This window comes from Brachyistius frenatus, unplaced genomic scaffold (genome assembly GCF_029030835.1).
Source record: "Brachyistius frenatus isolate BFR_SWC_R1_liver_20210118 unplaced genomic scaffold, ASM2903083v1 Contig_21, whole genome shotgun sequence".
Classification (NCBI taxonomy): Eukaryota; Metazoa; Chordata; class Actinopteri; family Embiotocidae; genus Brachyistius; species Brachyistius frenatus.
In genome coordinates, this window is record NW_027210620.1 from 4983612 (window position 1) to 5011606 (window position 27995).

The window sequence follows — 27995 nt, forward strand, 5'->3', positions numbered from 1 at the left end:
ACCAATTGTGCAGTGGTGTGAGTTCACAGACTTTTCGGAAAGTAAGCGACTCTCCTTATGTTAGTACACTGGTGCAGTAAAGCAAAAATACAACTGTAGTTGCTCCCATGTCCGATAATGGATCCAGTACATATCTGCAACGCGTCTGTCATTTCTGTCACTTATATATATATATTATATACATAATATATATTATATATATATATAATAAATAATATTTATATAAATATATATTATATATATACTATATTATATATTATAATATATATAATTAATTAATTATATATTATAATATATAGTTAATTAATTATATATATGTATATATTATACATAATTATATAATTATAAATTATAATATTATAATAATTATAATAATTATATAATATATATAATTATATATCTAATTATATAATTATTTATATAATTATATATATATATAAGTGACAGAAATGACAGACGCGTTGCAGATATGTACTGGATCCATTATCCATTAAAATTGTAAAATTGTACAATTAATATAATAATAATTAATATAATTTATATATATATATATATATATATATATATATAATTACTTTAAATGCTTTTTGTACAATTTTATATACGGTATCCTCCACTATCCAGCTTACTACAGCTGGTTCATACATATGATATATATATATATATATATATATATATATATATATATCTGATTGCAATGCAAAGACCATGCCATTATATATATATATATAAATATAATGGCATATATACTGCTGCTTAATTACTTTAAATGCTTTTTGTACAATTGTCACGTTCTCGACGCCCGACGTTGACGTGACGCTATCACGCTGCGGTGTAGCCACGCCCCTCCCTGCGTCAACAACTGGATTCCAGCTATTTGTATTTTCGTCAACTAGCATAAGCTAGCCTGCTAACGACGATTCATCGCGTTCGTAAAAAAAACAAAAACAAAAACAACAACAACAAAAAAAAACGAGTTAGTCAATCCGGATGGATATTTATTCATTTGTATTAGTTTGAAACGCGCTCCAATCGACAAGCTTTGCGCCGATGTGCAGCCGATGCCAGCGGAAGGACCGACTGGCGCACCGTCCTTTAAGCCGCCTCTGAAACCAGCTAACGCCGCTAACAGCTGACCGCAGCTGGCTCGGTTGGCTCCGAGCCTTTCAACAGCGACGCAGCTGAGATTTATCCGCCGAAACCATGAATCTTCTCTGACATCGGTGCGTACGACTGCGTGTGTAATGTGGTAATGTCGGGTAACGGCACGTCATTTGTTTTGACTCGGCGGCGGGCGAGCTAACAGGCTAACCACGGGCTTGTTTGTAGCAGCAGCAGCAGCAGCTGCACGGAGCCACGCCTGGTCCATTTAAAGTCACGTTTGCGGCCTGACAACCTTATTTATTTATTTATTTTATTTGTTTTTGTTGGCGAGTGTTTCACCAAACTACGTTACAGTGCTCGTTTTTTTTTTTTAAATTTTTAAAATTTTTTTATTTATTTATTTTGTTAATGTACTTGAAGGAATTCCTGTGTTTTGGTCCACAGAGAGGAGCGAGGCCCAGTTGGTTGTCACATTGGAGTAATCCGAGCCCAGAACCTGGGAAGGTGGGTCTCGGTTCGGTTGACTCAACGGTGAAGAGAAAGTGAGTGAGCCGAAAGCCAGCTCGCTGGTTTGGATCCGCCGGAGCTGCCGACATGATGCCGGTAAGTGCACACATCATCCCTGGCATAAGGGGGAAAAAAATAATAATAATCTATTGTCCCTTTCATGTATTTATTCAAGATCAATAGCTATCGATTAATTGGACGTTTGCTCATAATCAAATCTGTGTGCAAGTTGTCATTCTCCGTATAGGAGCACATTTAAAAGGAGGGTGGGGTGGGGGGGGGGGTCCATCTAGCTTTCAATCTCTGAAATTATTCATAATAATCAGGTGTAGATAAAGGACACGGTTAGACTTTCTGTCAGTCCACACATGTTGCACCTTCAAGCAAGATCCATATCTTTTGCTTTCCCCTCCACTGCTTCTTTATCTTCTATTATATTCTATAATCTATAAATGATGTCAGTTCCTTCACATAAAAAGCTTATCTACGATGACTTTATCTGTTTTTACAGTACAGTGTATTTAAAGCCTGAGTGCATAGCTGCAGGACTTACATTTTTCATGGCGATACGTTTTAAATGACTTAAACCTTAAAAAAAAAAAATATATATATATATATATATATATATAAAAAGACTGCTAAAATGTAAACAGATTTTGTTATGTCTTAGGTCTAGTGTTTTTATATTTCTATCTGCTTATATCACCAATGTTTTTCCCCCTCAAGATACCATGTGAAATCTGTCAAATAGACAGTAGGAGCAGGTGGATTACAACACCGCATGTCATATTAGGGCTTCACACCCTCTGCTTGTCCATGAATTATAATGACCTTGTATTGTAAATGCAAACAAACCGGTAGACGTTGGCACACGTTAGATTCAGAACTATTTTCACTCGGTTGTTTTTCCACTGCTGTTATTGTTCAAGACGCTGGTGTGTTACAAAGAACATAACACCCAAGTGGCAGCCCCGATGGAGTCGTGCTCTGTTGGGACCTCTTTTGTTATCTTTAGTGCTGAGATTGCAGCGATGGATTGTGGGAGAAGTGATTACGGTCGGGTTTTTTTTTTTTTTTTTTTTTTTTGGCCTTCGGGGGGGGGGGGGGGGCAGGATAAGTTTACAGTAGGTTCACTCAGGTGTCATCACCTATGGAGGCGATTCCCCACTTGTCCGCTTATCTTTCCAAGTGATTGGTTGAAAATACACGCTGTTATTAGATTAAGTCCCAGAACACAACCCCTGAGAGGAATCGTACGTTTCCCGGAGAACTAAGAAAGTAACTCCATATTCGCTGCAGTCGCCCGAGTTCTCAGGATTGACTGCGACCGTAGCCTCCGTGGACAGTCGTACCCTGTGGCACCGACAGGCTATCAGAGTCAAAGAGCCAGTCGAGCAGAGAGGCAGCCCGGCTCTCGGTTCTCGCGTGACTCCGGCAGCCAATGAGACCCTGGCAGATCTAGGTCTGTGTGGCTGCGTCGACTAATGCTCTGTTGTTAAGGGGAACTTTTGAGCCGAGTAGATTGTCAAGTGGCATTAATCTCACAGTGGAACTGGGCAGAGCGTGATTTACAGGAAAAGTAAACATTGCATCTTTATTGTCGCTTTCCCATTTTTGTAGACATACAGGTTTAAAATAACACCCAGGCCAGCAGTTATGGAAAAGCACTTGGAATTAAAAAGTAATTTAATGGATCTAACTATTACTGTTAAGCCTTTTCCCCAAAACTCAACATGAGCAGATGAAAAGAGTCAGATATGGATTTATTTAACAACTCCTCACTGTTGGAAGAATATACATTATTAATTAGACTTTCTAAACGCTGTCCACTAAAGCACATTAGTCAGCTTTCAATCAAAGAGACACATTCTTTTTAAACAGGGGATTTAAACTTGTAGGGATCTGATAGATTCCCACTGTGATATTTCCTCTCAATCTTTTCAACACAAAAGCCAACGCTTTCCCGAATGAAACTGTGACATATAAAATGAGTTTGTGATTGATAGCTACGACACATGTAAGCTATACGAGTCTGTCACAGCACAACCAAAGTAACTAAACTATCCAGAGCCAAACATCTTGGACGTACCGCATTCAAGCCCAGCTAAAGGAAAGATGTCTATTTATTTGTGTCTTGTTCTTTGGTTGGTCAGTTTAATTCACATCATGTATCACATCGTTATCGCGTCTTTCCTCCACACTGTTTGGTATCAGTTTACCCTGATAGGCGATTTTTGGCGTTTTTAAGCCGCATTAAAGGGGTAGATTACACCACGTTTAATGTTAATCAAGAATGTCGAAGACAACATTGCCATGTTTACCTCCACACATTTGGGCTTCTGTTTGACTCGAATTATTTTGCACTTGCAGCTCCCTTTATCCTGATTGTTCTCCATTGTTTGGAATCTCTGGCATTTGAGTTCGAGTTTGTGCTCGGGAAGTAATATTCTGCTTCATTGTGTGCACCTCTTTGTGAGTAAAATGAGTGACGGGATTTGTGAGAGGAAGTGACGGTTTGAATCACGCTGCTGGAGATCAGGCCAGCCAGCAATCCCTTTCCCTCTCAGAAGTTAAATGATCCCCAGATGATGCCCGCTGCAGCATCGGGCCAGAGAGACTCTTGTCTTTCAAGTCATGTGCAGCCAACGTACAGTATGAGCATGATCTCAAGCTGGACTCTGCATGATAAGTGCTCTGACCTGCCTGCCAGTCGCAGCTGTGCCCAAACTGCTCTCACTAGCAGGGAGTCGGTGGTGTCGCAGCCTCCGGCACATCCCAGGGACACTTTTCCGATAGAAGAACTTGTCGGACTACACCCACCGCCCTGTGACTCCCTCTCTCTCTGTCCCTCTCCTTCTTGCTGTTTCCTTCACACTCAGGCTCCCCCCATCCCCCTCTGCCTCCCTCCCTCCCTCCCCAAACTGCACATGCAGCCAGTGTTTTTTTTTTTTCCTCCCAAGTCTCCTCTGCAGCACTTTTCTAATGCCACTGTCGGGTTTAGAGGTCCGCTCGAGATGGCGTAACAATTCCAGTCTCATGCCTGCAAAAGCGGCAGAGCTATGATGAAGAGGTTTGTGACTATAGTGTTACGTGGCCTCGTTAGCCTCTCCAAGGAGAACCCCATCTGGGCAAAGGAGCATCACCGGCCGCCAAAGAGGGAGACCAAGAGGAAACGGAGGGCGGTCAAGAGAGCCAAGAGTATGGGCAGACGCAACTTAGTGAGGGCGGTTCGTATTTCTCCACTGGTCACTCGGCTGGATCACTGGAGTCTCTGTTCTTTAATCTTCTCAATGTATTTTCACGTGATATTGTAGCTTCTCTTCATGTGAAGGTGTAGCTTTGGTGTCTTTTTGCAATTAGTTTAATTACATTAAGCCCAAATTTGCACCTCCTCTCGCGCGATTGGTTGACTGTACGGATTATTTGAAGGTTTCGTTTTGACATGGTCTGAAGGATGTTAAGCGTGCAGGCCTGATTTACTGATTGGAGTGCAGATTATGTTGGACTGGATACTTTTTTGTTAGTCCGATATGTAATGCATATTAAATAGGAAATAATAATACAGAAAATTGCCACCAGAGGAAATACTGCCATCATTCCTATCTGTATTCAAACTGTTGTTGCTGGCCTCATTTGGGCAGTTTTGTGTCCACTATATTTGATTCCTGCGCTGTGTTATATATTATTATGCAGCTGGTAGCACTCCAATATCCCTCGGGTATTAGCAAAGTCATTATCTATCAGTAAAGACCGAACAAGTCTCCAGCATATTTACAACACTTTGTTTCAGATTCCTCTCATTTTCATGTCTTGCTGAGGTCCATAAAATGACTCCCATTACTCATTTATCCGTCCAACAGTTCATAATAACTCTGAGACGCAAGAGGAAGCCACAGATGATTAGATGAAGGAAAGGCAAAAATAAGACCTGTGCCTGGGCACCATTTTCTCATCGTTTGGTTTCCGAAAGTGCGGCTAGTTGTTGGGCTCATAGTCAGCTGAGAGAAGCTGCAGGAGCTCCCAAGCGCAACTGATCGTATTGTTTCGTTTAGGCTGCTGCACAAAATGTCAATGAATCACATTTGCATCATTAGAAAGGATGAGTCACTTTGTCTTGGAGAAAGTGCTGGAGTAATAATCTATTGGTAGTGACTAAAGCTATATTACATGTGACAGCGGTGTGTGGAATTGATAATGGACCCTGAGGCCACATGTGCTGTTACGCATTTCACATTTGCTTTGAAGTGGCAACAAATTGTACATGTGTATAATATCGTCTTTTTCATTTAATTTTTGTTTTCAGTAAGCAAAGTCATTGGATTTGACTGAATTTTGTCCCTGAAAAGTGTATAACCTCCTTCACTATGCTAGATGTATAGTTGTGGTTTGATTGAACCACTTTGGCAGGTGTTTTTTTTTTTTTTTTTATTGATTTTGATTGATTTGTTTCGACATTGTAGTCGACATTAGATTGACATTGGGAGCCATGTGTCTAGAAGTCAAGAGTGGAATAACAGAGCTTGATGCTGTAAGTAATGGTTTATTTTTTTCTGCTGCCTCATACTTAAATAGTTTCTTGGCTCAAGTCCTCCCTGTTATTTAAAGGTGAAACAGTGAAAAATGTACAAAAACTGCCAAAGTGGATCAAACCCAACCTGAACTCCAGTATGAGGGATCCACACCTCCCTTTTCTACTCTGTTTACTGACAACGAGCTGAAGTCGGATCTAACTTGCATGAAGACCGTGCTTTTTTTCAACCAAAGCTTTTTTTTTTATTATTATTTTGAGCATCCTTCTAAAACCTGCTTTGTTTTCGGTTCTATGCACTTTATTCCGTAAACTCCTCACAGTCCTGTTTTTTTTTTTTGTTACGACGCAAAAGGCGAGGTGAGTGAGGCCTGTCACATGAAACAGGAAGGCACTCCTCAACCTCCTGGAGCGCTTTGTGCCACAGGAAACTCTGAAAGTCTGCCAGCCACTGAGCAGGGAAAAACATATTGTGCAGATGTAGCATAACACAGAATATAGAGCAGTTTTCTTATATTAATCTATTTTTCTTATCACATCCATCAAACCACATACATAAGCAAAATGTACATTTAACTCAAATAGTCCAGAGAGGATGAATGGAAAATATTTTTATATTCAACTAAATGTTTTGAGCATTGAATAAAAAAAAAAAAAAATGTCTGGGTCAAAGTAAGATTTTCATATCCATTGAATGCACCTCTTATCCTTCATGTTATTCATGTTATCTTTATTCTACGACACTGAGAAGCCTTGTCATAGGATCCAGAGATTATTCACCCAGGCTGTGAACATTCATTTATTGCCTGTATTTTACAACCTAAATTTAAAATGGAGCAGGTTGTTTTTTTTTTTTTTAATGCCTTGCAGAAATATTTAATTGAGTGAGTCAGTACTTTATAGTGACTGAATCTTTTTAGATATGCTTTATCAGCTTGGACCATTTGGATGTTGGGATTTATTTATTCATAAAAAAAAAAGTATTGGCCTTCTTCCAGCTTTTCTCGTTTAGGGGTAACATTGTTCACTGGTCATGTGTGAGTAAGTGTGTGTGCGCATTACGTTTATAGTAAAAGGTTTGCTTCGTAATTCATATGGAAAAAACAACAACCCTGTAGCCACTTGCTTTACTATTAGTTTGATATCACAACAGCTTTTTGTTGCGTTTCTGTCAGTGCCTTCATTGATTCGTTTCACCGTTTCAGGCAGTGACATACTGCCATACAGTCAAAAGGTCCCATACACATCACCCAACCAGTTGAGGATGTTTGGACAAGTAGTATCGTACAGTCTTATTAATGCTAGTAGCTCTTGAAGCACTCTGAGCTTTAAAGATCTCATATTATTTGAATTCAGACATTTTCTTCTATCACAAAGCAGGTCTAGGTGCAATATACATGCTGTGAAAGGGTCAAATCATACAGTCCACACAGAAATGCGCACAGCCAGCATTCAGGACTCTTTGGACCTCCATAAATTAGTAATGTCATAAATTCTCGCTCATGTCACATGTCCACTATCAGCACGGCCTGCTAGCCAACCTTTTATGTGGAAGAAGACACAGCATAGTGTCACTCAGAAAAGATTTAGCCAATCACGAGAGAGAGTCACTAATATCAAGGCCTTAGAGACACAGTCACAAAAAAGCCTTTTTGTGGTAGAACTCCAGAGAAGAGCTTAAGAGAGGAGATATTAAACTATATTTTTAACACTTAAAACCACAAAAATAACTTTTGATGGATTTCAAGACTGTAAATGAAAGAGAGAAGAAATTTCAAATTTGGGGCCTTTACCTTACAGGTAATAGCTTTAGCTTGAAAATACAGCAACACTGGAATATTTTTGTTTATTTACCTCCTCCTATCCTCAGTATTCTGCCTTTACATTACTAAAGAGTTGATGTTTTCTGACTGTTATCTCTTGACAGCTCAGAAAGACGTGAATGAACTCTTGCTTTGATGACTCATACAAATGCAGCCAGAAGCATGTGAGGGCTTGTATCGCTATGTTTTAACTTCCAGTCTGAACTGCGTGTGTTCAACATGTTAATCACAGTAAACAGAAATGTGGCAGGCACAGACATGAGTCCACCAGCAGCTCAAACCAACAGCCCCGGCTGGTCGACAGCATAGTGTAGTGTCAGCACAGTGGGCTTTGTACACCACTGGAGTGGGTTAAGCTTCATCCTTAAACCACTCCATCAGACAGTGACATGTTTTCTCATTTCTTGTATGTTATATATTTATTATTGCAATTTAAAAACACAAATACGTATTGTAATGTTGTGTCCTTCGGTGTGTTTGAGTTCGTCTCCTCCCTGACTGTTTGTCTTCCTCTTCCAGATGATATTGACGGTGTACCTCAGCGATGGGGAACAGGCTGTGACTGAGGTGCCCATCACCCCCGAGACGACGTGCCGCGATGTCGTCGAGTTCTGCAAAGAGCCCGGCGAGAGCGGCTGCCACCTGGCTGAGGTCTGGAGAGGCAACGGTAGGAACGGGTTAATGCTGCGCTGCTTCTTCCCGAGCCCGTTTCTCTGATCCGGGGCGCCAAATTGCCTCATTTGCGTTCACAAGTATTTCATTTTGTGAAGCAGGAGCCTTAAGCTTTATTTATTCACGTAAAAACAAGCATTTAATGAATTCAAGTTCAGGCGCCGAGCGGGGCCATGCTTGACTACCTGAGCAGAGGGAAATCTGTGATTCATCGAGCATGCAGAAGAGAAGAAAGACATGCTTTACCAAAAGTACATTTCTGTCATCAGAATAGAATAATTCACTAGAAGTACAAATGTATAGGTCAGAGTGGGGTTACGCGTCCGCTGCACTGTCACAATAGATTCCACGTTGTCCAAACGATTTGCTCTCATCACCCTTGCCATACTGACACGCCCGATGTTATCAGCATTTTTTGCTGAGGGCCGACTCCCCTGTTGAAAAAAACATCCCAGTCAAGGGCTTTATTAACTCGTGTTATGCAATCGTGTTTGGCCGGTGCCTGACAATGCAGCTGTCTGCCTCCGAAACCTCCTAAAACCTCGCTGTCGCGTAGTTATCCATCAATCGCTCTCTTCCTAAGGGTATCATAACTTGACTGATGACAGATAACTTAACAGAATAAGCATAAAGTGATTTAATCAAGCTCATCATCCTTACGAATGTATGGCAGGCTTGTTTAATGTAACACCCCCCCAAAAAAATGGGAAGAAAAGTGAACAAAAAAATAAACTCTTTAAAGCAGCAGAGAACAGAAAACTTATAAAAAAAAAATATTATTATTTTTTTTTTTTTAAATGCTGTTATGAAATTTATTTATGCCTATATGCCGTTTCTGTATGCTTAAAGAAATAGTTCAAGATTTTGGGAAATATGCTTGTTTGATATGAAGTCATGAGACCGGTAACTTAGCTTAGCATTAAGACTGAAACCTGGGAAACGGCTTGCCCATCAAGGAAATAGTTTGACACATAACTGCTTATACGTACGCAAATGTTGTCATTTTCACTCGAGTATTAACTATTAATTACACAAGGTGTAGCTTTTTAATGAGGGATCTTCAGATTTAAGCACATTTCGCTTCTTCGCTACAGCTGTTCCTGTTTTCCGCAACTGTGCTGTTAACTGGCACAGAAAGTGTGGAACATTGGACTGGTCAGACATACTCTAGAAAATGATCACACCATTAGTTTTTCCATAAAACAAACTTAACAGCGACTGTTCCTCCTTTCCTTTCCGTCTCTGCTTTTCAGAGCGAGCGATCCCCTTTGAGCACATGATGTACGAACATCTGCAGAAATGGGGGCCTCGCAAGCAGGAAGTCAAGTTCTTCCTCCGGCACGAAGATTCGCCGACCGAGAGCAGCGATCAGGGTACGTGAAGTCTGCAGCTCTCTCCGCTCTGCGTCGTAGTTTCTCCAAAGCAGAAGCCTCAACAGTTGAAGGTCGTCGGGGATTTCCTCTCACCGGTTCTGGCCGGCCGGCGTCTCCGCGTTCCTCTGTTCCTCCCGCCACCCTGCCATCTTTAGTCCTTTCAGTCTGCTCGCTTTCTCTTGTTGCACCTTCCAGCACTCGCATAATGCATTTTCCTCTCACTTAAGCCCAAACAACTTATTTATTCGTTGGTGTTTTTTTTTTGTTTTTTTTTTTACAGCTTTTTCAACTTTATGCTTTCTTAAATTGGGTTTAAGAGGTACCTTGAAACCATAGTTGGTGCGTGGTCTTTGTTTTCTCTTGAGAGGCAGGTTCTAACAGCACACATGCGCTTTAAAGAGTTTTCATCTGTCATCCTTTGGCATTAAGAATTTAAAAGCCTTTGTGAAAAGGAAAAAACGAAGTTTATTTGATGCTTGATGGTGACAGGCCAGAGGAATAATGGAATAATAATTATGCCAGTTTTCATACGCACAGTACTAACATGAATGTTTTTTTTAAGATTTACATCTGTGTGGAGCTTCATAAAAACACGGGTGTAAAATAATCCTGAACCTTAACATGATCACAGCCCTGTGCGAGGTCAGAGACTCACTACGACACATTCATTCTAGTACTTATGTTTATTTTAAGTTATTAAATGTATAAACGTACATACAAAATGAAGTGGTGGTAGGTATTTCAGAAATAACTGACTGTGATGTGATCCTGATTTGATTTATATTAGATTTAAAGAGGGAACTTCCTTAAAAAGGTTTATTTTTACCCAACAAAGGCACCATCAAGACACCCGGTAATTCTTCTTTTAATGATTTGTAGCAAAGTCAACAGTTTCCTGTCTTATTTTGTGAAGTTGAAAATGTTTATTCTCATATTCTACCAAGCCTTTCTTATTAAATACTATGAAGAAGGTAGCTTTAGCGAGCAGCGCCCGTCCCAGTTGTCAAATCCCTCTGTCATGTGCGATCATGTCAGGGAATTTTCAAACTGTTCCAGACAATGGTTGTTGTCTCTGAATCGGCGCTCGTCCGTGCACACTTGTGTGTATTGTATGTTTCAGCCCCGTGTTTGTGACGGTGACTGTTTCTTTTTTCGCAGGGAGTCAGCAGTCTCAGGATCAAACGAGTCGCAGAGGTGGAAATACTGGAGAGAAGCACAATGAGAACGGGGTGAGGCTTCATCAGCGTTGTCTAAATGTTGTCGGAATACGCAAAGGTTCACCTCTGCGTAGGCTGCTGAAGCAGTACGACCGCGGTATCGCAGGTCTGTTCCATTTCCAGACGCTGTCGGGGTTTCCCCGTCAGGTGTACCCGTTGTTGTGAATGTTCAGCTCTTTAGCTTTAGGATGAGTGTACCAGAAGATGGGAATGACTCTGATAAGAGCAGCCTCTGGCGCGGCGTCCTTTCTCTCTCAGACCATCTGTCCCAGATTTCACAATAGCAAAGTGTTGCGGTCAAGGAATTGTAACTAATTCAACCTTAAGGGTTGAAGGAAGAAGCCAGCAAAGCAGGAGAAGGAGGCTCTGCGGTTTTTGTTTTCAAAAGAAAAGATTGTGGCAGTCGAGCACAAGAGCACCCAGAAGCTATTTCTATTCATTATATTAAAAATCCACAACTTTTGGCTTTGTTTGTGTTGAGGAAATATGAGGGCATTCATTATTTCTATACTGTGCAAGCCCACAAGTATTTGGACGGTCACATATTGTTGTTCTTCAGGCTTTGTGCTTCAACACATTCAATTAGAGTTAAAAATAGTCTCAGCTTTGATTCGGTAAACTTAATGGACTACATTCATCATTCAGCAGGGAGGCGATTCTAAACATACGACCAAAGCAGCCAAAGAGTTCGTCAGGGTGACGAGGTGAAATATTCTCCACTGACCGATTCAGTCACTTGAACTCAGTCTGACTGAAGCTTTGAGCACTGTGTGTTAAAAGGGCTGCATCTCCCACGCACTTCTTTTTATATCGACGTAAATCCGCAGCTCACACTTTAATATACCATCCGTTATTTCATCTCATTGTGGATGTGCTTAAGCACCATGAACCGTGTGTTACCGACCAAATACTTTAAGGTTCGGACCGTAGATGCAGAAACTAGCTATTGATCGACTCCCCAAATGGCTTTTTTTGGGGGATTAAGCACCACGAGTACCGTGCTGCGAACATCTAAAGACACACCGTCTTATTTCTTAGGCACCATTTATTCCGCTTAGAGAGGAAAACATTACCGGTGGCATGGCTGGCTCCTCCTAACCTCCCAAGTGACGAGGCTCGCTTGTGTCCGAGTTTCTTCTTAATATCTGATTTAGAGGATTATATCAGTCGGCCTGCCGGATGATATAATGTTCCCTAAGAGGATCGTTGCTTCGGCTTTTCCACGGGCTGCTGCCCAAACCCCAGAGGCTTTCTCTCCACCAAGCAGAGCGGATCGTCCTCTGAGGGATGCTTTCTTAAAGAACAGAGAACGGCGGGGATCGCGTGCATTTTTCTATATGACCATTTTAGCTCCCATGATTGATAATGAAAGCTCATTGGCGGCATTGAGGCATCTCACTTCATTTGCTAAGTGATAAACTGTTCATTAGAAAAAGCAAAAAAAGTATTTGAATTGATTTCATTATTCAAGTGTTTTGTTTTTTTTTTTAATTTTTTTTTACACAGGCAAACATAACGCATATCCTCAGATTTTAGTTTTGCAGTTGAGAAATGTTGCTGCTTTTCTGCCATTTTTGATTCTTCATTGAAACACTTTGGGTTTGTAACTTTTGATTAACAAACATTTTACTTTTTATTTTGTATGTATAACAAATATTCAAGATATTAATCAATGATGAAAGTAACTATTTTAAGTAGCAATTATTTGCATTGTCTGTAAATGGTTTATCTTTTGGTCTGGAAAATATCACACTGTAGCGAAAAGTGTGGAGTCAGGAAATTATTGATAAGAATGAATTACTATTAGAGTCGTGGCTGAAGTTTTCTGTTAATCAAATAGTCTTTTTCATTTCTTCTAAAATATTTGCACCTCAGAATAAGATGGCATGAATAATGGCGATTAATAGCTGAGGTCTTTTTTAATTTTTAATTTTAATTTTTTTTTTATTCTAACACCCGCTGTATAGTTATGGGATGGGTTTATGAGCTCATCAGTGAGCTCTGCTCAGTTGGGGTGTTTCTCCAGCTCCCTTTTCACCATTATCCGAGGGGCTGTGCTGTGTGTGTGTCTCTCGTCCTCCCTCGGGGGAATCGTCACCGATGCGGTGGTGCCCGAGTGCATCTGAGCGTGGCCGGGTGTGTGTGCCGGTGGCTCCCCCCGCTCTCCGCTTCCCGGTCGAGTGCCCTCCCCCCTTTCCGAGTCTTTCTAGATATCCTTATAGCGACAGTAAATTCCTTTTACAAATGCTGGGTAGGAAGACACCGCTCGAGCCGTGAGGGCTAAATTGCAACGACGTGTACGAGTTTGGATGCGACTTCCACCAAAACCGCAAAAGTAGAAATTATTCCCAAAAATTAAAAACATGTTTTATTCAGACCACATGAGTCACAAAAAAAATTCCTGCCTCATCTAATCGAGGTTGAGCAGTGCACACAGCACTTTTGTCCTTGCATGTTTATTTGACCTGGACTTTATCTGCAGCACTTTACATACGAGCCGGATTATCTTCGGCAGCTGTAAAGCTTACACTTAAAATACAGTATGCTTCTTAATAATCTCATCACCGGTAAAGAAGCCTCTGTCTGAACCGGTATTCTACATTTCTCAGTCTGTTGTTAGAAATGAACACAGTGACATTTCCTGCATCGTCTCCTCCCTCTGAACATTCGTCCTGAAGGCAAAGTCTGGGAGCACTGCAGCATTTCAGTTGTAGTTTAGAGGAGTGTGTTCACTCGGTACGCTGCTTTGTGTAGAAACTGCTTCTAGGAGATTCAGAAGTCTGAAGAAGAAAACTTGAAATGTGCTAGTCAGCTTTCCTTTATTCTGCGAACAACATCTTGGTGCCGGGTTCTGGCTGAAGAAGAGAACTTCACGAAAAGTGTTTGTGGAGGTGAAAACTTTTTCATTTGTATTGCAGCAGGTTTACTGATATGTTCTACTGGGGCTCTCTGAAAGTAGATAACATTGTGTTGCATGAGGCTGTCTATGTCTTCACTGTACAAACCCTGCATGCAGAGTTTTCTCTCGTTACGATTAGAGCTGTGACAATCAGGCTTTCGTTGATTGACAGGAAAGTAATCGGCAACTGTTACAACAATAATCCGCTGATTGTAAATTTCAGTCGAAAAATGCCAAACATCCCGTTGATCCAGCTTGTAATGATAAAACGGTTGTAATGATCTGCTGCTGGTTTTTTTTGTTTTGTTTTGGGAGGTAAAACAAGCAGATTAATGAAAACATTGTAAAACTTTGTTTATACCCTCAAGTCAGCTACATGTCTGAGTTTTGCAGTTTAACAATGTAAAGAAAGAAAAAAAATTCTAACCCTTTAGCCAGAATCACTCAAAATATTATTGTAGGATATATAGTGGCACAAAGCTTTAGGTTTAAACACAATTGTTTCCCTATTAATGCAGATATGAGATAAAGCTGGTTTCACAGCTTTACATTGTATACTCTATAAATATAGTTGAGCTGCAACTATGACGTAATGATAACAGAAAGTTAATCACCAGCTATTATGTTAAATGTTTTAAGTGATATTTTCAACATGACATATTAAAGACCAAACAACTAATCAATACTTTGAGAAAATAATCAACAGATTAATCAACAATGAAAATAATCATAACTTGCAGCCCTTTAACATGAATGAAACCTGCTCACAACATTGACAGATGAATAGAAATACTTCCTGAGGCGTAAAGTATTTTCTCACGTTGAATACCCCAAACAGTTCATCAGGAAAATAAACAAGAAATTGACTCATGATAAAAACAGTTGTTAGTCGCAGCTGAAATTACTGTCATAAACCATAACGGTAATAACAGCCTTTCAAATTTCACTTTGCTCTGTTTCACCTCTTCTGAATGTTTTGAAGTATCAGAGCAACACAGCTTCTCATTCATTAAAACAGTCTTCTGGACAAAAAGGAAGGAAATAAGTGGGAAAGGGTGGATAGTTCATGCAGCTGAATGCCGTTTCATGTTTTGTGTTGCCGTGACAAAAGTTGCTTCTTTGTCTGGCGATAGCTTCATTACAGCTCAGTGTTTTCTTCCCCGTCTCATGAAGCTTATGCCTTGTGTGTGAACACCAAATGACACATTGCCCTCAGAGTCTCGAATCCACAGCTCACTGACTGAGTCTGCATCACAATTAATGTCCCGTCATAATGACGATGCTTTGGAGGAGGGAGAAGCCCGACGCTCAGCGCTGTGAAGTCTCCTGCTGTTTGACCCTCTGGCTGCAAATGGCTTATTTTTTTTTTTTTTTTTTTGCATAATTCCTTTCTTTGTGCTTTGTCTTTGCACTTAAATTTTTATGTAACGTTTTTATCTTAAGCCGGATTAATTTTCTGCACTGATTGACTTGCACATTTGTCTTAGAAGAGCTGTTATATCAAGCATGTAAAGATACACAAAGATACATGGCACCGACTCTCCAAACTTACCATTTGGATGTTTTAGGTACTTCTGATAAAAATTGATCTATTCATCTTTTAGCTTTTGTCAAAATTACCGAATGTTGATGATTTGGCGAGAAGAGCAGCTGTGTATTTTTGAAAGTGTGTCATCCTGCTCGTAGCAGCTCCCGTAGGGGAAAAATATAAATATCAGGTCATGGCCTGGTCTGAATCAAACAACTCTTGAGTACAAACAAAATAAGGCTGAGATTTTAAGCCTAATGTACATAATGTTAGTGAGTTCTTTTTCCTCGTGAATTAAAACATACAAAAAGTTCTGTGCCATGACGCGCGTGGAGCTATAAGCCGTGTATGTAAATACCTCACCTGATCAAAAACATCATGTGCGTTACACGCATTCTTGTGATCACTGGTTCGTGCGCGGAGACCCTTGAAATGATTCAGCATGCCTTCAGCAACGAAGCAATGACCTGGGCGAGGTGTTTCGAGTGACATCCGATAGTTTCAGAGGGGCGGGAGGTCACTGTCCCAAAAGGCAAATCAGGTCTGGAGCAACCAGGTGATTTTTCTTTGACATTCACAGGATTTGGCACCATGAATTTGTCCCCCGGGGGTCAGACTGTCAACACCGAGGTCCGCTACGACGCTCTCGGGCGTCTGAGGTTAAGCATTCGGTGCAAATGACCTTAAACTGTGGCGATGATAACGCCGTGCCCACTCACAGCGCGCTGGAAACACTTTGAGTTTCTTGCCCTTTGTCTCTTCCCGCCACTCCTGCTCTTTCCTCTTTCTGCTGCGCAGAAATTTGGACTTAAGATTTGCCGTGCGCTCTCTGCTCACATGTCGGCTCCGTGCTCAAATCATAGATGCACCCATACCGGTGGTCACAAAGACATGTGTAACTCGAGCGTTGATGTTGAACAACACACAACGTAACTTGGAATAGTTACTCACAAAGGTCATAGCTTCCTTCTGCTCTGCGCACGTCACACGGCGGCGGTCCGTTTGCGTGCGACAGAAGGCGGTCTCGGAAATTTCTGATCACCCCGTACGGTGGTTTCTGTAAAGAGGGATCACCGGCGAGCACATCTTTACTGTTTAAAACGCTTAGAAATTCTTATTTATCATCATTCTCAGTCATCATCAGTGGTTCCTGTAAAATCTCAGTGGGTGTCAACATGAAGATCACTCTGCTCAGATTTGAGTGCGTTGACCAGTTCTTCTGCCTGTGTGTGTGTGTGTGTGTGTGTGTGTGTGTGTGTGTGTGTGTGTGTGTGTGTGTGTGTGTGTGTGTGTGTGTGTGTGTGTGTGTGTGTAGGTGGGGAATCAGCGTGTGGAGCTCACGCTGTCAGAGCTGCAGGAGATGGCCACGCGTCAACAGCAACAAATCGAGGCTCAGCAGCAGATGCTTGTTGCAAAGGTAAAATCTTCAATACTTATCTCACTACAAATCTTTCCCCTGAATATGATCATGGTGTTTGCAAAATGTACTTCTTACTTACAAGGCAACACACTGACTGCATCCATTTGGCATTCGTGGATGACTAAGCTGTTCTAGTGTAATATTGGGAAACATTAGAGTGTTCATGTTTCTTCTCTGGCTTCATTTGCAGTTTGAATTGTCAAATCTGTTGTTATTTTAAGTAGAAATGATATCTGTAATTTGGCCATTTCCTTAAATCTTAACGTCCTCGTACGCTGGGATCAGACGACACGTTATTTTTTTTTCCTTTTACGATGGTTATTGCGTGACTCGTAAATTCTCACAGTGATTTATCTGAGAGTTTAGGCAGACTATACATCAGCACCCGGCCAATCATAGCCCGTCATCTTTTACATTTTCATACATGACCAGCGCGGTACGGGGTGGCTTTATATTGTGTCATTTAATCTGATCCCAGACGCAGACTGGGCATTAGTTCAGTGAGTGCAGGACAAAGCCTTGAACCTCCTAATGGACCACTGTTGCACTCGTCTCATCCACTCGTCTCATGACCGGAAACGGGGGCAAACCGTTACGTAACAAAAGCGATGAGATGCAGTATGAGTCACAGTGCAGGGATTGTCCAGTGTGTCAGAAATTATACTTCAGTCATTAGAGGAACACGAGCACAGGCGCAGTGTGTACTGAAATGATTCCACTTTTCTCTAATCAGCTGCAGCTCCACATCACTGTGTTTTTGTTTGGATCTGTGGAAAGCCTCCTTGGTAATATTTACCGCCTCCTTTTACCAGTAACGTTATTTGGAATGCAGATTTTGCCGCATTGGTGGACCATTCGTATTGGTTCGATTCGGTGACATCAGGATTTCCTTGTCTAAGAGAGGAAATAGTAGAAGACCTCCACCCTAACGGTCTACCTCGTCACTCTCGGTGGCTTGTCGGGACACTAACTCGGTCTGACCACCGTGCTTGTGGTAACCGCTCATCGGTCATGCAAGATGAGTCCCACTGTAGACCGGCAGAGAGAAAGACTATTTATTGCCTTTGTTGTGGTGGCTGAAAAGTAGGCCCACTTGAAGCCCTGCAGTCATTTGGAAACCTGGGCCTGTCATTTCCTATTTTAAGACCCTAAGTGGAGCAGTTCTCAGTTGGGTAGAGCTGAAGTCATCTGACCCTTTCTTCAGCCTTCAGACCGTCTTGACACGGCACAGCATTTAATCTAATGCTCACAGTAGAACGATGTAGCCTAGTTTTAGGGTGATGTCTGCCACAGAGATATCTTGTCAGCTTTGGTTTGGTGCCTTGCTGGTTTTACATTCAGGTGTTGCCAGTTTTGCACTGATGAGATAAAATTCCATACAATTTGTCCCAAACTTGCAAGAGCCTGTTTCGTTAAGATAAGGCTTGAGGTGATTATGCACTTTCTAATTTTTTTTTTTTTTTGTCCCTGTTAAATATCAATGTCTGTGTCGTTTTCTGAAGGAGCAACGTTTGCGTTACCTGAAGCAGCAGGAGCGGCGTACGCAGAACACCGTCTCTGAGAGCGAGAAGCTGCAGAGGCTGAAGGAGCGTGTGGAGAGCCAGGAGGCAAAGCTCAAGAAGATTCGAGCAATGAGAGGCCAGGTGGACTACAGCAAGGTCATCAATGGCAACCTGTGTATGTATACTTACAATATACACGCAACTTCAACACTCGGTAATATATCACATAAGCACATACTTTATATCCATATTCAAACCTAAAGAAAACATGATTTTGGCTAAGTTGAAGTCCAGACAATCTTAGTTCTGAGAATATGTTATTTAATTTTATTTCTTTTTTTTTTTTTCAACTATTTCATTTTTATGGATGTTATAAACAACTTTGTTCTCGTGACAATATTGACCTGCTAAATTAAAGCGTCTACTTTACTCTTGGGTTGTCAATGAGCTGACGCGAGTCCTTTGTTTTGCACGTGCAGCGGCAGAGATTGAGCAAGTTAGCGGCTTGTTCCAAGAGAAGCAGGTCGAGCTCCAGTCCGCAGTGCTAAGGGTGGAGCAGCTCAGCCTGCAGCTGGAGGACCTGCGGAGAGGAAAGCTCAACGGCATACAGAGTGTCCTGGGCGGCCAAGTAACCGGTGCTGCAGCCCTGGAGCTCCGTAAACTGTACCAGGAGCTCCAGGTAACGTGCAGTAGAAAGAAGTTGGTTGTTTACTTTCCCTCGGGCTGCAGTGTATGCTGGTATATTTGTTTATATCCTCATTTATCGTTCCCAGATTCGGAACAAGTTGAACCAGGAGCAAAACAGCAAACTGCAGCAACAGAAGGACATTCTGAACAAGCGCAACATGGAAGTGACGCTCATGGACAAGCGCATCAGCGAGCTGCGAGAACGCCTCTATAAGAAAAAAGCTGAGGCACGTCAAAAAGAGAACCTCCCTGTAAGACTAGGAGCGCTTAACACATCTCCTCCTAAGACTGTTTGCTTCTGACAAAACTTCCTGTATCTTTAAGAAGTCTGTTTACACATTACAGTTGTTCCTTTATAAAATCAAACAAAATCATTATTCTAGCTTTTCAAGTCTTTGTTTATGTCCCCTCAGCAGCTCTGCAAGCTACTTTTAGTATTAAAAATAGTATGCAGTTCTCTGCTGTATACCTCTGGACACGTCGTTCCCTCTTTCAACACGTTTGACTATTTTTCTTACAGCTGAACAGAGCCAACGGGCCTCCCTCTCCCCAGCCTGCTCCTGGTACTCTGGGTCGAGTTGCTGCCGTTGGGCCGTATATCCAAGTCCCTGTACCGGGTCGACAGGACGGAAGCTACACTTTACCCCCTGATCCGCTGAAGCCTCAGACACTGGGCGTCAATAACCAAGCCAACCACGGACGCACTAAATCCGGTTGGTTGACACCTTTTATAAAATGAAACCTACGGTGCATATTTATCTCAAAATGGTAGAAACTGTACAATGTGTGACGAGCTTGATTACAGGTAGTCCCAGAGGCAGATATCTTAGGGCTGGGTTATATATCTCAGAATATAATGGGGTTATAGTCCTGCTAAATGACCACACTGGAAGTGTAGCTATGCAAATGAAAGGTGGCGCAAGTAGCTGAGTAAAAAAATGGAAAATAAAGCCAGAAAGAGAGGAAAACATGCCTGCTTCTTTTCACACCCTCCTGCACAGTTAAGGCATGAAAGTGAGTTTGAATGTCGGATCATTTTCTTTCAAAAACACAATGAGCCCTTTGTTCGATGTTGGAGAAGTGTGCGGTGTGCAGCTGTCCGACACTATCTGACCACCAAACATGCATTCAGACAGACCGTGAATCCAGATGTTTGCTATGCTTTCAACACTTCCTGCATGAACAGTTTGTGACTGTGATTCCCTCCTGGGCCTGAACTGTTTTCCTTCCTACCTGACTTCTCCGTTACTTCTCCACCTGGACCTGATTTCTGTGATTCCTTTTTTTCCCTTCCTGTCTAACCTCTGTCTTTCTTCCTGTGTGGTGTGAACTGTATTTCCCTCCCTTGTCCTCTCCTCCTGTCTCGTGTGTCTACGCTGTCCTTGTCTTTTGTAACGTCTCCGTTTGGCTGGGTGGTGGGTTGGGGGGTGGGCGACTCTTACCACCCCCGGGGGCAGACGGTGTGCGAAAGCCTCCCGGCCCTTGGAAAGTGTCTGATTTAGACATCGTTGTGGACCCGGTGCCCCCATCCCTTCCAGAATCCCACCTGGGCCCTGGAGCCTCCACTGGCTCTGACAGCACGTCTCGTGAGTGCACGGTGCTGCATTAGTTAAAGGGATGGCACCTTCTGAACCTCTCGATTGTAGCACAGGATCCTCAGCATGCACCGCGATTTTTACCCCTCAACCGTACATGAAAAGCCAATCATATAATTGAATTTGAGAGCACAATGACTGGGTTCACCTCAGTCAAACCATGAGCCCCCTAAACTCGATTCGCCTACTGCTGTTTTCATGTCCCACAAAAGTGCCGGGACGCTGATGACTTGCTCCAACAGTCCTGGACAAAATGCAGATTGCACACAGCTGTGCAATCTGAATCCAACAATCTCTGACTGATGGCATCATTAAGCTCCCCTGCCTGTGCCGTATTGTGCCAGCTTATATATATTTATTTTTTTCCCCGAGCTGGAGTGCGAGTGCATGTCGTCATTCCGTTTGGAGCGTTTCCCTCTGCGGATTGGTTAATGACTTCAAAGTACTGGGGTGCCATGTCGAAAAACACTTTGCTGCCATCTGCAGAAAATTCCCGCTCTTGATCGCGGTTGATATCACGGCTCACCTGAGGAAAGTGTCGCTGACAAAGCACTGCTGATCCTGTGCATTTTTTTTTGTACACTTTTGAGAAGGTTCGCCGAGTTGAGTGCCTCATAAATATACCACATGCAACGCAGTTCATAACATCGTGGCTTTGTCATAGTTTCATAAGGCTGCCCACGGTAACCCTAACGTTCACGCCACATTCTCCCAGAAACTAATCACTTTTAGTTGTCAAACGCTTTACATGCACAAGGAATTGTACTTGTGCATGTTAAAGTCTCGTTGGATTCACACGGTAGCTGTCACCCCTGATAATCTGTGAAGATCCAGATCAAGAGGTTTCCTTTTAGACTCTGCTTAGTGTCGGTAGAGCTGCCTTATCGTTACTATATAGACCATTTGTACAGCAGACATCTTGGCATCTCAGAGCAAAGGAAAAGCACAGATGTAACTGGTAAGATAGGTGGGCCAGTTCCAGGCTCGCTGTCATGGCTTTCAGGGACATTTAATGGGTCAGAGGTTTTGATGACAAAATTAGTTTCATCTGTCCTATTCCTGCAATGACAAGTCGATGTCTGATGTAAAAACAAACAGAAGTCATTTATTAACATCTACATTGTGGCATTAAACGCATCGATCACCAGCGTAACAGCTGTATGACAGAAACTTTCAGTTCTGTCGAAGTGTACAGCATCTATTTCTGTTGTTTTATCGTCTTTCTTTTTCCTTCCTTTCTTTCACCCTATCTTTACTGTCTAAAAGTACATTTTTACTATGCGCACATTGTTTGTAAAAAAAAAAAAAGGTTTACTCTGACATCTTAGGCGGTATTTTCTGTCAATACTTGAATCCTTTAGTAGCTCTGTTAGTTAAAATACATGTCCAGTAGGAAAATACTAATGCGCATACATGTTCATCACCATCACTGATGTGAAGTGAAGGCTCAGGATTTTTGTCCTATTGACCAATAGCCCCTTTTAAAACATTAAGTAATAAAGAAAATGTGTCTGGTTGTGAGAACTTGTTTATAAAAAACAGACAACTTTCTGTAACTAATTAAAGTGCCCCCCAAAATATCTAATCCCTAGATCAGTGTATTTATTATCAGTGTTTGAAGTAAAAGGCACATGAAGTTAACTCTCTGAAAATACATTGGCTTTACTCGTAGTAAGGATTTTAATTGCGATGGTTAAAGACCTGCTTTGATTCTTGATCTCTGCTCATGAATCTAAAAGATTCACATCAACAAAAAAAGGCAACAATGAGTGTGTTTGAATGTCTCTTTATGGTGTCTGGTTAATAGGATGGGCTTCTCAAAATCCTGAATCCTCCATTTAATACCAATCCAAGGTCAAAATGGTACACGTTTTCTGTCTTTATAAAATGTGCTCTTAAAATACCATCACTAATATTCCCACACTGCGTGGTTATTTATGCGTGAAGACTCAATTCAAATATGAAAACGAAGAAAAAGCTACCATTTGGACCTAGCTCTGGTGGACACACCGAGTCACCACCCTGAACGCCACCTCAGTCATTGAATAGGATCTTTTTGTTCTTTTGCAACGCGCTCACCGTGTCCTGTTTGTGCTCTAGCCAATGATACTGGCTGGCCTCCTGTAGGCAAGACCGGCACAACTCTGAAACCTCCTGAGAGAAGAGACTCGGGCACCGATGCCCAGGGCAAGAGCCCTCCCTCAGGCTCCCCCGTTGCTCCAAGTGGAGAAAAGGTTTGTCCTCTTTCTTTGAAGCTGCTTTAATGCGAACAGACACGTTCATTTTTTTTTCTGTAGATATTACTGTCTTCACAAATTGTATTCAACTTCATGGTTAAAGTTCATTTATTCTGTTAGCTTGGGGTAAATTGTTATTTTAGGGCAAGTAATAGATATTTAGTTTTTCTCTGTGTACCAACTGTTTTTATTGATGAGTATATGTGTGTGATTTGGTCTCCTTCACAGGTGCTAGACTCCAAAATGGCTGTGTCCTCCCCTGCCATAACCAAGCCACAGCCACCCCCGTATGGATCCCACCTCATCTCCGCAAACTCAGCCAGCTCCTTGGACCGCCGCAAAGATGTTCCTCCCCCTCGCCCGCTTCCGAACCCACCGGCACCCGCTTGGCCCCGCGTCCCCCCCTCCACAGGCTCGTCCTCCCAGCAGATCCAGCAGCGCATCTCGGTGCCGCCAAGCCCCACCTTCCAGCCCAATGTGCCGCTTTTCCCTCCTGGGCTGAGTGAGCGGCTCGACCCTCCGCCGGCGGTGGCAGTGCGCCCCTTCATCCCAGACAGAGGATCACGGCCTCAGTCGCCCCGCAAGGGTCCACCTACCATGAACTCCAGCTCCATCTATCACATGTACCTCCAGCAGGCGGCGCCAAAGAGCCAGCCACTCAAGCCTGCTCTCAAAGCAGGTGAGAGCTGGCCGAATCTCGACTTTTTGCGATACTTTTGTCAAGAAATAATGTCAAATATCAGCTTACTGCAGCCTGAATATGATGCTTTTCTGTTTTTCTTTGATTCATGTCATAAATTAAATACATAAATTAAAGAGAATACAAGGAATTTTATCACCTCGGACTTTGGAATTGTGATGGGCAATATTAGCTTTGACATTTCAGACTGCCTACTGTCTGATGGATGAATACATATTTTGAATTGAAAAAATACTTGACTGGTGAATTAATAATGAAAGTATTATATTCAATGGTCTCGACTTAAATTCCTCCGTGTCTGTTTGCCTCCAGTATACGGGAAGCCTGTTCTCCCCTCCAGCTCGACTCCACCCTCGCCTCTGCCTTTCGTCCAGGCAGGAGGAGCCTTCCCGTTCATCCAAGGCCATCCCGGTGAGGACGCTCTAGACGGAGAGTTTGACGATCACGAGAGCTTCCACCACCTGGAGCCGTCAGCGCCTCCTCCCAGTGTGGAGAACATCCCACGACCACTCAGCCCCACTAAGCTAACGCCCATGGTGCATTCCCCGCTGCGCTACCAAAGTGACGCCGACCTCGAAGTGCTCCGCAAAAAGCTGGCCAACGCTCCGAGGCCGCTCAAGAAGCGCAGCTCCATCACAGAACCAGAGGGCCCCAGCGGACCCAACATCCAGAAACTGCTCTACCAGAGATTCAACACACTGGCTGGAGGCATAGAGGGAAACGGAGGCAGTGGATCGGGAGGTGGCAACGGTGCGGGTAATGGAACGCCATTTTATCAACCAGCTCATCCTCCTGGATATCTGGGAGGTGACTCTCTGGCTGATACAGACAATGGCAACCTCCTCTCTGAGACGGCGCTAGTGCCGCCGCCAGGGGAGGAGGAGCCGGGCTCTGAGGCTCCACCCACCTATACTGATGCTAATGATAACGAACCAATGCCCTTGCCACCAGAAGGACTGGTGGATCCCGCTGAAGCAGAAGGACCAGAGGACGACGACAACAACAATAACGTTGGGGGCTCTGAGGCGTCGCTGCCCAGCCCTGTGCCGGAGGTCACCACCCCGGAGGAGAGCGGCACGGTGGTCTCACAAACTCTGGTGAGAGTCACACAGACGTTTTATTGCATTGAAAGAGTTACGTTTTCAATAAATACAAGTGTAACGCCGGTGTCCTCTCTGCACTGTAACAGGAGAAGCGCACAAACCTTAAGAAGCCAAACTCTGAGCGCACCGGTCACGGCTTCAGAGTGAAGTTCAACCCTTTGGCCCTCCTGCTGGATGCATCACTGGAGGGAGAGTTTGACCTGGTCCAGAGGATCATCTATGAGGTATGTCGTGACGTGTGTGTGTGTGTGTGTGTGTGTGTGTGTGTGTGTGTGTGTGTGTGTGTGTGTGTGTGTGTGTGTGTGTGTGTGTGTGTGTGTGTGTTCACATGAATTTAAAGATATTTGCAGTTAGGACAATCACTCGCCTTCTGATTCAGGTCCCGCTTTGTTTTTCTCAGGTGGAGAATCCGAGCACTCCCAATGATGAGGGCATCACCCCCCTTCACAACGCAGTGTGTGCAGGACATCACCACATAGTCAAGTTCCTGCTGGATTTCGGCGTGAACGTCAATGCTGCAGACAGTGACGGATGGTGAGTTCAGGCACTCGGACCACGGAGAGCAATATCGATGAGTTGCGTCGTCTGCTGTTGCGTCCGTTTACGTTTACTATTTGCGCGTGTTTACCTGTTTGTATTTTCTTGAACAGGACGCCTCTTCACTGCGCTGCGTCCTGCAACAGCGTCCATCTCTGCAAGCTGCTGGTGGAGTCCGGGGCCGCCATCTTCGCCAGCACCATCAGCGACGTGGAGACTGCCGCAGAGAAGTGCGAGGAAATGGAAGAGGGCTACATCCAGTGTTCCCAGTTTCTATACGGTGAGTGACGACACATCAGTCAGTCCAGCGTGAAAAACAATCTGGAAAAAAATACACATTTCAATCCCTGAGGTTTATCCCTCGTACTGTGAGGCAAGCTTGTGTAATTTTTGGAGAACGTCTTGGTTTCTCTCAAACGTGACGTTGACAGTCTGTTTCGGACTCTGACGCAGGTGTTCAGGAGAAGCTGGGTGTGATGAACAAAGGGACCGTCTACACTCTGTGGGACTACGAAGGCCAGAATCCGGACGAGCTGTCGTTCAGCGAGGGCGACGCCGTCACCATCCTGCGACGACAGGACGACAGTGAAACAGAGTGGTGGTGGGCGCGGCTTGAGGACAGTGAGGGCTACGTGCCCCGCAACCTGCTGGGGGTAACAAAGAAAAAGCATTACTTGTCATGTTTGCCCCGTCTGTTAAATGATTGTAGAGCTGAATGAACTGATTATCTGGCCAAACAATAAAAAGCGCACTGCCAAATGCGGCTGAAAAGTACCGTTTCACTCTTTGGATGAAAGTTTAATCCTGTTTTACCTAAGTAGAAAATAATCTGCAGATTAATGGTGAACGACAACAATCATTAGTAGCAGCCAACGCAGAAGTCCCTTTCAGTGCAATGCCACTAAGAGCCAGTAGGGGCTGGCTCCACAAATACACCAATAGGCTTCCATTCAAAAAGCATTAACTTCACTCACAAAATACAAAGTCTCATACAAATATGGTCATTTCCAAAAAAAACTAGCCAATGCCAGACACCGGACTTTAAAACAGAAGTTCACAAACCAGTGGGTGATGTTGACAGCTGGTTGTAGCCCTGAATCACAGTATTACCCGTTAATAACCCTTAACTCATTGACTTTACTAAATGGCTGATTGGCCGGTTGAGTTTCTGATTAGACGTCGTTGGTTGTCGGTGCTGTTCCCTGTTCAATTAGGACTTTGATAAATGATCATATAAGAAGAATGAATTTGTTGGGAAATTGATAATATTAGAATGTCAATAAATCCAGTTTATTGTCTCATCCGTTAACGGGCTACACATGTTTTTAATAAGGGCTTAAAAATAAACATACACAACATGTAGCTGTGCCAAGGCGAAACAAAGAAATTCGAGATTTCAGCGACAAACTACATGATGAAGAACATGCTCAAATCAAACATTTCTCCTCTTTATGTTTGTTTTCTTTACAGCTCTATCCGAGAATCAAACCTCGTCAGCGCTCCCTGGCGTAGTGTCTCACAGTGCGAACAGCTGGACTAGCGACACAACCGAGAGCAGAGAACAACAAAGGAGCCTGGTGCTCCGTCTTCTCCCCGTGGCCATAACCCCCCCCCCCCCCACCCCTTCCCAACCACCACCCAGACTTGTGCTTCTCACAAAATCCTTTTTTCTCTGAAGCAGTGGGCACAAAACTCTTGACACACACTTACCATCTGTGCACATACAGAGACAAACACACGATGAAACACAAGCACTCCAAAGTCTCTTTAAATGACTTCATCCTGACTCCCCCTCCTCTCTTCCTCCACCTCCACCTCCACCTTTCAACATCTGTCATTGTACCGACTTGATTTTACCCCCAATTCAGTGCCAGCTCTGTAACAGACAGAATCAAACACTAACCCTCGTCTCAGTATTTCTTGCAGTGTTCACACTTCTTCAGCCATCTCCATCTCCCTAATGAGGTCTGTGGTGGCGCACTGGTTTACATGACAGTCTATGGTAACTGGAAGTTCATCTTTTGAGGGTGTGAAGTTGCTGAGTTTTGTCAGTGAAATATAATTAGAGTTATTGGACATTAAGTATTTTTTTAAGGCCAATTTGATCCCCAGGAAAAGAAAAAAAAAGACTGCATAAAATGCAGGAAAATGTGCTTTGACTGTAACCTAACCACCAAAGATGAATAAAGATTTAACAAGTTGAATTATATTGCTCCCTAAGATCTTGCAGAATCGTTTTAATAACTGCTGAGATAATCAGTTGAAGTGCTGCCATCAGTAATGATTAACAGCTCCTTCTGGATGTTCTCCTACAGCAGAAGATTTTTGAGGGGAAAATAGACCTTGTTGTAAATCCTCACTATTAAGTACACAGGCCACTCAAAAGAATTCCAGTGTATTTAAGAAAAGAAGACTGTAGATTGACAGCTCACACATTGTCATGAATTGCATTTGACGAACATCATTGCAAGATGTGATTTTTCATTTAGTGTCATCTGTTCAGAATCTGGATGGAGGATTATTGTGGATGTGTGGCAAGAACATGAATAAATTATAAGTGAGC

General features: G+C 42.9%; 1 protein-coding gene across 3 annotated transcripts; it reads left to right on the top strand.

The window, feature by feature from the left end:
* Positions 1-858: 858 nt before the first annotated feature.
* On the top strand, positions 859-27995 carry ppp1r13bb (protein phosphatase 1, regulatory subunit 13Bb). Of its 3 annotated transcripts, none has more exons than XM_069696620.1 (19): positions 859-1223; positions 1549-1707; positions 8482-8629; positions 9888-10007; positions 11166-11236; positions 16967-17068; positions 18574-18748; positions 19053-19252; positions 19347-19511; positions 19781-19973; positions 20718-20846; positions 22956-23089; positions 23321-23771; positions 24105-24889; positions 24982-25119; positions 25296-25429; positions 25546-25712; positions 25886-26085; positions 26903-27995. In XM_069696620.1, the coding sequence occupies exons 2-19, from the start codon at positions 1699-1701 to the stop codon at positions 26942-26944; spliced, it is 3363 nt and encodes a 1120-aa protein (XP_069552721.1). In that variant the 5' UTR covers positions 859-1223; positions 1549-1698; the 3' UTR covers positions 26945-27995. The 3 variants fall into 3 exon arrangements, with proteins under 3 accessions (XP_069552721.1, XP_069552722.1, XP_069552724.1); XM_069696621.1 differs by having other exon boundaries at positions 19347-19487; XM_069696623.1 differs by lacking the exon at positions 20718-20846.

Excerpts from the sequence above, each read along its gene's own strand:
- ppp1r13bb (XM_069696620.1), top strand. Across the intron at positions 10,008-11,165 it reads GACCGAGAGCAGCGATCAGG|GGAGTCAGCAGTCTCAGGAT; the intron begins GTACGTGAAGTC and ends CTTTTTTCGCAG. Across the intron at positions 25,120-25,295 it reads TCCAGAGGATCATCTATGAG|GTGGAGAATCCGAGCACTCC; the intron begins GTATGTCGTGAC and ends TGTTTTTCTCAG.